This window comes from Prunus persica, chromosome G4 (assembly GCF_000346465.2).
Source record: "Prunus persica cultivar Lovell chromosome G4, Prunus_persica_NCBIv2, whole genome shotgun sequence".
Lineage (NCBI taxonomy): Eukaryota > Viridiplantae > Streptophyta > Magnoliopsida > Rosales > Rosaceae > Prunus > Prunus persica.
In genome coordinates, this window is record NC_034012.1 from 13,425,958 (window position 1) to 13,438,072 (window position 12,115).

At 37.3% G+C, this 12,115-nt stretch overlaps 3 protein-coding genes across 4 annotated transcripts; 2 read left to right on the plus strand and 1 right to left on the minus strand.

Annotated features, from left to right (window-relative positions):
* On the minus strand, positions 226-6,174 carry LOC18778704 (mimitin, mitochondrial). The gene is made up of 9 exons (XM_007212065.2): positions 5,731-6,174; positions 3,400-3,456; positions 3,123-3,175; positions 2,788-2,839; positions 1,854-1,919; positions 1,711-1,770; positions 1,305-1,347; positions 958-1,002; positions 226-712 (listed from the first exon to the last, which is right to left on the minus strand). Exons 1-9 carry the CDS (start codon positions 5,840-5,842, stop codon positions 649-651), a joined length of 552 nt encoding a protein of 183 aa, XP_007212127.1. The 5' UTR covers positions 5,843-6,174; the 3' UTR covers positions 226-648.
* On the plus strand, positions 7,266-8,958 carry LOC18778891 (ATP synthase gamma chain, chloroplastic). The gene has a single exon (XM_007214337.2). It carries the CDS (start codon positions 7,630-7,632, stop codon positions 8,749-8,751), a length of 1,122 nt encoding a protein of 373 aa, XP_007214399.1. The 5' UTR covers positions 7,266-7,629; the 3' UTR covers positions 8,752-8,958.
* LOC18781129 lies at positions 10,531-12,115 on the plus strand. 2 transcript variants are annotated; one of them, XM_020563268.1, is made up of 3 exons: positions 10,534-11,062; positions 11,201-11,258; positions 11,452-12,115. In XM_020563268.1, the coding sequence occupies exon 3, from the start codon at positions 11,466-11,468 to the stop codon at positions 12,069-12,071; it is 606 nt and encodes a 201-aa protein (XP_020418857.1). In that variant the 5' UTR covers positions 10,534-11,062; positions 11,201-11,258; positions 11,452-11,465; the 3' UTR covers positions 12,072-12,115. The 2 variants fall into 2 exon arrangements, with proteins under 2 accessions (XP_007214425.2, XP_020418857.1); XM_007214363.2 differs by having other exon boundaries at positions 10,531-11,258.

Genomic DNA, 12,115 nt, shown 5'->3' on the forward strand with positions numbered 1-12,115 from the left:
AACTTTCAACATTACGGGCACCCAACCACATGCAGCCGTGATCGGATACAAGCAAGACAATCACTTCCGGCAAAGGCCTCTTATTTTTTTGTATCAGTCCTTTCCCACGTCTCTCTCTGAAGTGCTATCATTGTGGTATGAGGAAAGTATACATATATGAATTATGATGTTGACAATAATGCTTAAAACACACGGATCAAAAATAACAATCAACGCACAAAAAGCTGACTCAGAAACTAAAATTCATGTAATTCCTCTAAAAGATTTTATTGTCAATAAGTAAATGATTACTTTTGCCAGATCATTAGGAGAAAAAGGCATTATCCTAGACACCACCACCTAGAGGATAGAAAAAGAAAAGGAACTTCATGTACATCAATATAATAAATTTGGCGTACAACTTTGTATACACTTTTGAAAGTTAAAGGGGCAACAAAACTCAATCAATGCGTGGTCAAGGATGTATTGTGTCTGGGTTTTTCATTTTTCTGGCCCGAAAGGGAAAACAAAGCATAAATGTATTGTATGGTGCCGCCAAAAAAGCTCTCCCTAAAACCTTACAGTTTCACTCACAACTCAGCTATGGGCCATGGCCGTCGGCATTGGCAGAACACATCAATGTTTTATGCTTAGACACAAGGGGTGACTTCATGTTGGTGGCTGCCATGTTCCTGGCCTGAATGTTTGACCAGATCCTGTTGGCTCTGTAGACCTGGAAAACAAAAGTTCAACAATGTAGAAATCAACACAGCTTGCATTTTTTAGGGAAGAACTAGGAAAACTGAATTCATTGTAATGTATCAGGTCACTTTAAACTTATAGGTTTTGGGTCTCTTTGTTTGAAGATTTCAGAGCAAGGAGATCTACAATTCCCCTCATTAGCATATTGCTTATGATTTCAAGGTGTAAGTAGTGATGGTTGCACAATCACGCAGATGAAGAATATATCGAACATACTCAGGATCTTGTTTTGCTTTTTTAGCTTCTTTCTCTTTGGAGTTCCTGCCATATTAACAAGCACAACAATGTAAGCATGAAGACATGAGCATTCCCACTCCCACCCAACATAAAGAAACATGAAATACTGGTGAAAAAACAAACATGAGCAGGACTACAGGTCAGGGAGTTTTGTTCCTCTGTTTTATTTTTCTTTGGTAATCACAGGTCAAGAAGAAACTGGGCGAGTATATATAAGAAAAATAAAATGCTTGTACTCTTTTTAAAAAGTAAATACAAAGCAACTACATGAATAGTGTGTGTGTGTGTGTGTGTGTGTGTGTGTGTGTAAATCTTAGCAGACCTACCTCACTCCTTCCATCGAAACAGATTCTTTCTGATTTTCATCACCTTTGTGAACAAACAAGGAAGACAAACATAAAAACCAAATTAACTTAGCATAATCTAGCTAAAAAGCAACAAATTAATGCGACAAAATTGTAATGCGCCACAGAATCAATAGCAAATAAAGATTCTGCAATCTGAAAGATGGCCCTAAAATAAAAATCCTCATTCTAAGAAACCTTTCTGTGGAAAAGTACATTACTCTGGCATAATCTACCTCGAAAGAACAGTAATTAACCCAACAGTTAGTAATGCAAGATAAATACTGAATGATTATGCAATCGGAAGGATATACTTCAAATAAAAATCTTCATCCTAACACCTAAGCAACGTGTATGTGAAGGTGGGAGAGGATAAAAGACAAGTTACCTTCAGAAGGAACACCAAACTGCCGAATGAAACTTTTCAAATCTGGACCTCCAACTTTATCTATACACAGAGTATAATCATGAATAATTGCATGAGCATAATGGTATAGATACCACCATCAAAGGTTCCAGTAAGAAGCTGACCAGTGCTGATGACTTTACGTGTACTGCCTTCTCTTTCTTTCCTTTCCTCTTCTTCTTTCTTTAGAACTTTGCAAAATAAAAATAAATAAATAAATGTTTTTTTAAAGTATCTGTATTAAACTGAAAAGTGCGGTAGAGCAATCCAACTTATAAGTTAGTGACACCAGTTTCCACTGAATCTTAAAAGATACCAGCCTTTAGAGGGAAAAAGAAGTTATATAGATAACAGACATGCCATTTTAAGGAGATAAACATGGTGAGGAGGTGGAGGGACTTTGTGGATCACTTTTTCATTCCTTAGAGAAAAAATGCATCAACAACAGAATTCAGTCTTTGAATAAAATCCCATTCTGGATCCAATTAATTTTAAAAAAAATTTATGGCCGATACCATTGTGAGTCTCCATGTTATTTGCAGGGTGATTGAGGTTGAAACATAACAATCAATCCAAAGATGGAAAACAGTCCATTTAGAGTAATATCTTGATTAAGAATAAAACAAAACAATTATCACACATAAGATATGAAAGTAAGATAACTTCTGTTTTTGGCGCTATTGGCAGCATTCAGGTATTTACCACTAAGAGGCATATTTTAAGGCAGTTGGGATAGTTATGTGCTACTGATGAGGGGCAATCTTGTACTACTAGCCACTATCTTCGGATTTCCGACTCTCTCTCTCTCATACTCTATATCTCTTTTCTTATCTTGGGATATTATAACACACGCATACTACCTTAATATGCAATTAATGCATGACTTCATTCACTTGCCTTACATTTTAAACAATGCTCCTATAAAAGTCACAAGTTGACTATTGATTTTGTAATAAAGATTTCTTTTAGTAAACCTACAACTCAATGGTTCAAAAAGAGCCGGAAAGTAGCAGAAGAAACCAGACAAAATTGTTAGCTAATGGTAGAAATGACACATACAAGCAACATTCTGCCGGACACGTTCACGTCTTGCTTCCAAATCCATCAGTTCCTGGAGGCATAGAAGAACAAAAATGTCAGACAGTAGAAATGAAGCGGAAATCCAAAATGTATCTTAAGCAAGATATCATTATGAGGAAAAAAAAATAGTGTCCATGATAGCATGAGCATCTGGGAAGATTAGTCAATGGTGATTTTATATTAGACGATGGCAGACAAATAATCCACCTTCTTTACCAAAATATTTTGCACAAATTTCTCTTCTTTTTTCAAATTAATGGAAGAAGGGAAATTAATACACCAAGGAATTAAAGAGAAGCAGATGTCTAGATTACCTCCGGTGTTGGAGCCCTTTTCCGCTGTCCGTTGAGCCAACATATCCACTCAACTAATATGATCAAAGGGTGAACATAAAGGGAGTAGAAGAAACAATGAATGCAAAGTGTATAGTATCTCTAAGATACCAAAAATATTTATAGATAGGTAAGCTATGCATATTTCAACAGCCCAAAACAGAGTACTGTTTTTGCTAATCTGACAAAAGTTAAAACAAACAAAATATTTCCGAAGCAGGTGAAACTGAACAAAACTGTACTAACTCAAAAGAATTACCTGGAATAGAGGTTGGGTCCTCCTCCCCCTTGAATACCACCCATCTTTTCTCTTTCACTAGTGCGTCAAAGAGAAGGGAGAAAAGGAAAAATAACAAAACACGAGTATTAGTTGTACTTTAATTGAAGTGAATTGACAACATAATATTAAATCCCGCACAATTTACATAACAGCTTCATGTTCTTCAAGCTATATCACATGAACTCTATCATACCACAACTCAATACAAAAGTTTAGTATTTGGTTTTCAAAGAGAAGAAATACTCAGCTCAACTAACCAGAGCACCTGTATTATGAAAATAGAAGTGGTAAACATGAGATATTGGCTTTTTTGGTTTTCATATAAAGGAATTAATCAGAATTCAGAATATTGTAATTGTGTTGCAGTATCTATCTCAGGGTGAAAAAATCTCTTCCAGCAATAAAGTCATTGAAGATGAAAAAATTACTATTTTTTTAGTGAAAAATGCAAAGCTCCAATCCCAAATGGTTACACTGCTCTTTTCTTCAAGATAACTTTGGCACATGGTGGGAAAGAGGTAGTGGCTGCTTTTCAATCATTCTATGATCCAGGCAAGTTACCAGGAAGGTGAATGCCACTTCTATAATCTTAGTTCCTAAATGAAGAATCCTTCTCAGATGAGTCAATTCCTACCCATTTCTTGCTGCAACCTCATTTATAAAAGTATCCCTCAGACGCTGACCAACAGAATCAAGAAATTTCTAGCAGATTTTATCAGTATGAATCAAGCGGATTTTGTTCAAGGGAGGAAAATCTTGGAGAATATACTTCTTGCTCACGAACTAGTGAAGTGTACCCAGAATTTATAAAGAGAAGAACTGAGCGAGAAATGGAAGCTTTCCTACAGGAAGATAAAGCTACTGATATGAAGGAGAAAAATTTTCCTGGAGAATTGTGTGAAACCCCAAAAGAGAAGGTGGTTGAAGATTTAGAAATTCGAAGACCAGAGGCCTCAATTTTAAGACATATTTGGAAGTTGGAGTATGTATGCCCTGGCTGGTTCTCTGTGGGTGGCCTGGGTAAGGAGTTATGTGCGGCAAAGCAAGGATTTCCAGATTTCTAATAAACCTTGTCAATGTTCCTCAAGATGGAGGATGATACTAAATTTAAGACCTCCTGCTACAGCTTTTTTTTTTCTTTTCAAAACGATCTCATCCTAGAAGATTTCGTAAGTACAATTAAAAAAAAAAGGTAGAAAAACTCATCTGTCGCTTGACCAGCATCACAAGAGGCCTTTATTGGATTCTGTTAGGACAAAGACTTATGTATTATGCAGCTAGCTCTATAAATTCTAAAGTTAGTTCAGTGACTTTTCGTGTCCGGCCGACTCCGGCCAATCATTCAGCCCAATCAACCTGAGGCTATCTTCTAATTCAGCCCAACCATTCCATTGAAGACCATGTGTCTGCTTCCCAAAGCATTCATTTGTTACATGGTTAGCAATTCAAGACATTTTATCTACTGAAAAGAGAATGAGTTTCATGCAAATGCAGGTGGTTTAAAATGTGAATATTTTTGTCATCGGTTCTTTGAGAGCAAATGCCACCTCTTTTGCACTTGCAGCTTCACCAAAAGGATTGGGATAGACTTGTTGAATGAGTGTAGTCTAAACAGGCCAGTGACTAGTTTTTCTACTGGTTATTAAATTGACATCGAATGGAATCTAACACTTCTGGATTGGAAGAAACAATCAACCATGTAAGGGTCCTACTCACACTGAACTGCAGATTGTGCAAAAGATCTTTGAAGATTTTTGTTTTAAAGTTGCTGGGTTTAGAAATGTTAAAGGTTCTTCTGCTACTGTACTTTTGTGTGAGTATGCAGTTCCCTCAGACATTTTCCGTCAGTACTTGTAAGGGCCTAGTTCCTCTTTTGATTTGTTTTCTGTGATGCAGTATGTGCAGCTTTAGTTCTGTTTGTAATGTGTTTATCAGTATGAAAAATTCTTATTAATAAGAGAAGACACATTTAATTATATTCGCATACATTTTCTCGTCCAAATACTAACATAAAATTATAAGAACAACGCAATTACGAAGTTAGCTAATGCAATCATAAATCACAATAGTGTTCATTCATGCCTCAAAAAATTAATGCAATTCCTTAAAGCCCCATGAAGCAAAACTTGAAGTACAATGCATAGTCATGACAACCCAATTGGTTAATTCAACAGATAGAACACAACAGAGTATAATGATAAAAACAAAGATTCAACACAATCTGAACAAGACCCATGAATCAAAATTGCAGCAAAAAGAATAGCAACCAATAAAAAAACAGAGAGAGAGAGAGTAAAGAGAGACACATACTGATGCCATCAACCTCATCTTTTTTGGCGAAGTAACGGTTGCCAGCTTTGTCCATTCCCACCATAGTCCTGTTGGTGAAGAACCCAGCAACCCTCTGAAAAAGCTTCGACATTTCTCTTCCCGAAATCCAATGAAATCTCAAATGGGCTTCACCTCGCTATCAGTACATTGCCATCACCGGCATCTTCTTTGATGTCCCTAATGTTTAGCTGTGTTGTACGACAGTCGTTTGCAGTCTGCAGGGTTATAGAAGAAACAAATTATGGGTTTTAGTTTGAATCTACGACAGCATCGTCCTCGGCTCCGTTTAACTTAATCTCTCTGAACCCACGCGCCTCCTCGGCGGTCAAAATAATTCCAGTTAAGCCGCCTCGTCGTGGTCGTTGTTGGGGTTTGCGGTGCAACTTGTACGGTTCAACCCGATTTTTGAACTGTATGGCCGGGTTAGAAGTGTACAAGTTGGTTTGGTTTGGGTCAAATAACCTCTGACCCAAATCAAAATTGGGCTAAGCTTGCAATCAACTCTACTATGCCAAATTCAATAGGTGGATGGATAGATGTGTTAGGAATCGGGCCTTTGATCTTTTAGAAAGAACTAGTGCAAAATAACACAAACGCAATCGGAAACACAAAAGTAAATCAATCACTCAAAATTAGAATTCTCATAGTGCTACTAACCATTAGGTCAGTTTTCAAATTTAGATTTACTTATTCTGTCACCCAATTCTCTAGATCTTAATCTAGAACAATTATTTGAATTCTAATTGATAGAGAAAGCTTAACGTATGTTAAGATTTTGATGAAAGGTGATCATGTGATTTTTGCATAACCACTATATCCATGGAATTTTGATGCTTTTGCTATGTTCACAATATTGAAAATATATATTTTTATAGTTAGGAGAGATATAAAAGTGTGATAATTAAAAGAGTAATATCACACACCAAGATTTTTTCCAACTCTTCTTCAAATTCTCTCCCATAGAGGGAGCATGATACTATAAAATTTTGTATGATTCAGATAAGGTTCACTCTATGGAAGATAATTTGACACAAGAGTTGAGAAAAATCTTGATGTGTGTGATATTACTGATTATGTGAAAGAATTGAGATACGAGTTGGATTAACTCTTTATGGCATGTTTACTTATATAGAATGAGTATTTGAATTAGGTGATAGTTGGACAGGTGACAAAACCCTATACTTTTCATTACAAAACCAATAAACCTGAACAAGATTAAATTACTCTCATTTCGGACTTCCCTTTACGTTTACTAATATTCTTAAGTTCCCTTTTATTTACAAACACATAATAAGAATTAGAAAGAAAAAAATATGAATTAGAAAATAGTTAATCTCATACTATTTCATTTTCTGACATATTCCTAACTTCTTCCATTCATCCCTTTCTCATTCCAATTAAGTTAAAAAGTCATTGATGTATAATGTATTCCTCAACTAAAATGACTAGTATCATACTATGCGAAGTTCAGTAACAACATGTTTGACAATAAAATAAGGAGTAAGGACCAAAATGAAATGTTCGTCAAATTAAAATGACTACTGGTGTGTTGGCTTCCCCTTCTCCGTCAATAATCTCGGGAACCAGACAGTGTTATACGTGTTCGTACGGAGTCTACTCGTATTGGCATTTAGGCTTTGCCGGAGAATTCTAAAACTTATGCTCAGCTCTACAGTCTATCTCCAGATAAGCTCAATCAAATTAACTCCCGATTTGTGGGAGCAGATTTCCACCAACAAAATGGGTTCTTAGAGACTCAATTGCCCAAAGAAATTTTCAATTTTGATGCTTTCATAAAGCTTCAATATTCTATTAACCAAGTAGGTATTTTGCAGAGACTTGAATTTGCTCAATCTCTGCAAAACCCAACAAAAGCCAATGACTTTGTCCAATTCAATCATGTGGGTCTCTGCAAAACCTTCATTTTCTAGCTCATTTCTCCAAAACCCTAAACCCCTTTTGCCCCAAATCTCATGCCCAAGTCTCCATTCTCAATCTTCACTAACCCCAACAATCCACTGTGGTCTGCGTGAGCTCCGAGTGCGAATTGATTCCATAAAGAGTACCCAGAAAATCACCGAAGCCATGAAGCTCGTCGCCGCTGCCAGAGTTCGAAGAGCCCAAGAAGCAGTCATCAATGGCCGACCCTTTGCCGAGACCCTCGCGGAGGTCCTTTACGACATCAATGAGAGGCTTCAAGGTGAAGCCATAGATGTGCCCCTGACAAATGTTAGACCCGTCAAAAAAGTTGCTCTTGTGGTCATCACCAGCGACCGCGGTCTCTGTGGTGGTTTCAACAACTTAGTGATAAAAAAGACCCAGACCCGGATCGCCGAATTGAAGAAACTTGGATTGGATGTCACTGTGATCAGTGTCGGCAAAAAGGGTAACTTCTATTTTAAGCGTAGGCCTGAAATTAGCGTTGATAGGTTTATAGAAGGTGGCCTATTTGCAACAACAAAAGAGGCTCAGGCCATTGCGGATGATGTTTTTTCACTTTTTATTAGCGAGGAGGTTGATAAAGTTGAACTTATGTACTCTAAATTTGTGTCATTGGTGAAATCCCAACCGGTTATTCAAACCTTGCTTCCATTGTCACCGAGGGGCGAGGTTGTTGATGGGAATGGGAATTGCGTTGATGCAATGGAGGATGAGTTCTTTAGGCTGACAACAAAGGGAGGCAAACTGAGTGTGGAGAGGGATAGCGTGAAGAAAAAGAGGGAAGGGCTTTCGCCGGTTATGGAATTTGAACAAGACCCTGTTCAGATTATTGATGCCATGATGCCTCTCTACTTGAACAGTCAGATTTTGAGGGCATTGCAGGAATCAACAGCCAGTGAGCTCGCAGCGAGAATGAATGCTATGAGTAATGCGACCGACAATGCAGATGACTTGAAGAAGACTCTTTCAAATTCTTACAATCGTGAACGTCAGGCAAAGATTACAGGGGAGATATTGGAGATTGTTGCTGGAGCTGAGGCACTAAAAGATTTTGAGTAATCTCACGATCTTCTTCTTCTTGTAGTTCGTTCATTTTTTTGCCATATTGTTCATGGTGGAAGTTTTGTGACTTATTCATAGTCAATAAGTTAGTGCAAAGCATCATTAGCTAGAGAGTTTCTTAATTGTAATGATAGTCTGAGCTCTCATATTGAGAACCATATTATGAAATGGAGAAAGAAAAAAAATATCATTCTTGTTCATTAATTTGCAGTGTGGAGATGCAGATGATGATATCAACTAGCAGAATTACAAAATCATCTACTCTTGAAATGTTGCATTAATGAATTCTAGTTCTTCAAAGATTGTAAAATCCTAGTAGAAAGATTGTTTCCATACATTGATTGGGAAACTCTGATAGAAATTTAGGAGCTTGATGAAGAAATCAATCAAGAAGTTGTCATACGGAAACTAGTCAGTCTCATTTCCTTGAAAAAAAGGGGGTGAAAATGGAGGAGAAACTTCTAGGTGCTTAAAAATTCATCACACCGTTGAGTGTTGATAGTGACTGCCATATATTTTGAAGAGAAGAAGGTATCTTTTTGGGGCAATAATTTAATTAACATGCAGCTTTCTAGAATACAGAGACTTCTCAAATCTCAAGATCTCCTCCTCAGGATTAGAATACATTAGTGAGTCATATAAACGCATAACTCTTGTTATCTGTCTGTTTTTACTTGTCTTGCTTTGCTGCTGGTAAAAAAGCTAAAATTTACCACAGGGGAAAGTTAAAATTTGTTCCTTCCTCAGTCTCACTGTTGACCGACAACAGAAGAAAACAGCCTAGAATAATAAGATTTCCACAAGTTTATGGTTACACTTTATGACCCCACTTATGGCCACAGCCCTCCAATCCATTGCATGATTATCAGCAACTTGAATCTGCTAAGATTGCTTTGCTAAGATTCTCCTTTGTTTTTTTTTTAAAGTAATCTTGGAGGTGGTTGAATTGGTGAAAAGCATTGGAAAATTTTGTTGGCTTGTCGTGCATATGGCAAAATGATCTGTTTTTTTCTTTGGCATGCAACTCGGTAGCCCAGATACGATGAATGACGGCTTCTCGGCATTGTTTGTGGGTCATATTGCTGTTTATAACAGGACCTTCCAAACTTAGATTTCCCTTTCAATGTACAATTTTGTCTTGGTTGTGATTCTTTCTTTATTACATATGCACAATGCATGCATCACTCTTGTTTTGTCGTCCCAGAACTTTCCTAGACGGCTCTCTCTCTCTCTTAGGTTAAACTTTTTTTGTGTTTATTATATGATTCGGATGCTTTTTTAATCTTTTCCATTTGATGTATACAATTCACTTTTCTCTTTCAATCTTTCATGTTTATTTTCTTACTTTTGGTCTCTGTTTCATGATAGTAACTAAATTGTGCGCTGTGAAGTCAAGGTTGGGCTACCATTTCTGCTGCTTTTTCTTTTAATATTATCCTCTCTTTTTTTGCTAAGGAATTTTTCTTTCCTTTTTTTATGCGAAACAGAGAATTACAAAGCAAAGCCTCTAGGGCAAGCCAGCCCAAAGAGATCGAAATAAAAAAGAGAAACAACAGACAAAGGAAGACAGTAGGGATCTTAGCTAAAATATTATTTGTCACAGTCCCATAATTTTTCTGTCTTTGCTTCAGCTGCTTTAGTCACAAGTATTGACTCTCCTGCATTGCGGAGCTATATTTTCCGAATTGAACATGTGCATAGCTGCTGCTTTAAGAAAAATGTGAATCAAATCTGAGGAAGAGACAGAAGGCAGAGAAAACTTTAATTGTGCCGTATATTATTGTTGTATAACACCCCCCACATTTGCAATAAAACTTTAAAATGTAATGATAACAACCTCAAATCCAAGTGGACTCGAAAGGAAAGCATCCACTACTTTAAACTAATCAATTCAGCATCCCTGATTCCCTGTTTTTCATTTGTTGCTTGCACCTTTTTCTTCTTTCTTAAGGGACTCTCTCTCTCTAGACCAGACCTAGCATCATCTGAGAAGATCCCTACTGGCCAAATAAATTTACAAAGACATATTCTTTATTTTCTTTTATGGTTTTTTTTTTTTTTTTTTTTTTAGGTTTGCTTGAAATTTACAAAGAGAAAGATCTTATTAACTGGTTTTGTTTTACCTTTCTTCTTTTGAAGTCAGACTTCTTGGGGACCAAAAGTAAATACATGGGAAACCATCAACTTGGAGATCTACAAAAGGCAGGTCTGTCTTATTCATGTCATTTTTCACTGCCCTTTTGTACTTGTGGCAGCTTGGGTTCTCCATAAAATCTACCCCTAGTCGAATTCTTTCGATCATCCTCAGGTAAGACCTTGTATAGAAGAAATAAGATTCTTGTCAGAACCATTGTCTTCCCTCTGCTTTTAAGTTCTGGGAAAAAGAAAAGAAAACCATCTACTCAAAACTTTCTCTTTAACATAATCTTGCTTTCCCATGTTACAGATACCCCTTTGGAATCTTGGGAAAGTTGTGGTGCCTGGCAGTTCTCAATCAGAGAAAGGTAGATTCTTATTTCCCTCAACTGAGACACCTTTTAAGGGTGGCAACCCTCTGAAGTAATCTTAAGAATTCTCTCTCTCTCTCTCTCTCTCTCCAACTTGTATTCATTTTTGGTATAACAGTTTCTTTGGACTGGAGATGATCCGCATCTAAAATTCTGACCTCTATGAAATGTTTTTGTCATCTTTGGACAGGTAGGCAATCACCAATGGAGAATAGGTATGGTCTAACAACGCAGGGCAGTGGAGTTTGGAGGGCCTTGAGAGATGGAGACTTTGAGGAAGAGGATGTTTGGGAGGTTCTAAAAGATAGGAACAGTTCTAGTAACAAAATGGTTGGTAGATCCAAGGAATCCTCTGTTTCTGTTCCAAGACACCTCCCAACTGCTTCAAGAATGATCCCAAAAGCTAGCAGTCACAATTATGGAAGTGGCAGTAGCTGTAGCAGCAGCAACACCATCACTCATGAAGCCAAAATTGTGCAACAATCAGCACCTGTCAACATTCCTGATTGGTCAGAAGTATATGGTCAGAAATCAAAGAAGGCCCCCAAGAATGTTTCATGGCAGAATGATGATGCTGATGATGAAGAAGAAGTTGGGGATGATGATGGGGACAGTGATGATGATGATGAGGAGGAGGAAGACTATGACTCAAAGGTACCCCCTCATGAATTTATTGCTAGGAGGCTTGCAAGGAGCCAGATTTCTTCTTTTTCTGTTGTTGAAGGTGCTGGAAGGACCCTCAAAGGGAGGGACCTCAGCAAAGTGAGAAATGCTGTTTTAACAAAAACTGGTTTCCTTGAATCATTGTGATCAGGTCTCATCCAATGCAATCAATCATGAAGGTCTTGCTATAA

Bases quoted from the DNA above. Each gene is read 5' to 3' on its own strand.
- LOC18781129 (XM_007214363.2), top strand. From the start codon at position 11,192: ATGTTACAGATACCCCTTTGGAATCTTGGGAAAGTTGTGGTGCCTGGC. The intron at 11,259-11,451 runs GTAGATTCTTAT...ATCTTTGGACAG, and splicing joins CAGTTCTCAATCAGAGAAAG to GTAGGCAATCACCAATGGAG.
- LOC18778704 (XM_007212065.2), bottom strand. From the start codon at position 5,842: ATGTCGAAGCTTTTTCAGAGGGTTGCTGGGTTCTTCACCAACAGGACT. The intron at 3,176-3,399 runs GTAATTCTTTTG...TGATCATATTAG, and splicing joins GGACCCAACCTCTATTCCAG to TTGAGTGGATATGTTGGCTC. The intron at 2,840-3,122 runs GTAATCTAGACA...CTATGCCTCCAG, and splicing joins AAAGGGCTCCAACACCGGAG to GAACTGATGGATTTGGAAGC.
- LOC18778891 (XM_007214337.2), top strand. From the start codon at position 7,630: ATGACTTTGTCCAATTCAATCATGTGGGTCTCTGCAAAACCTTCATTT.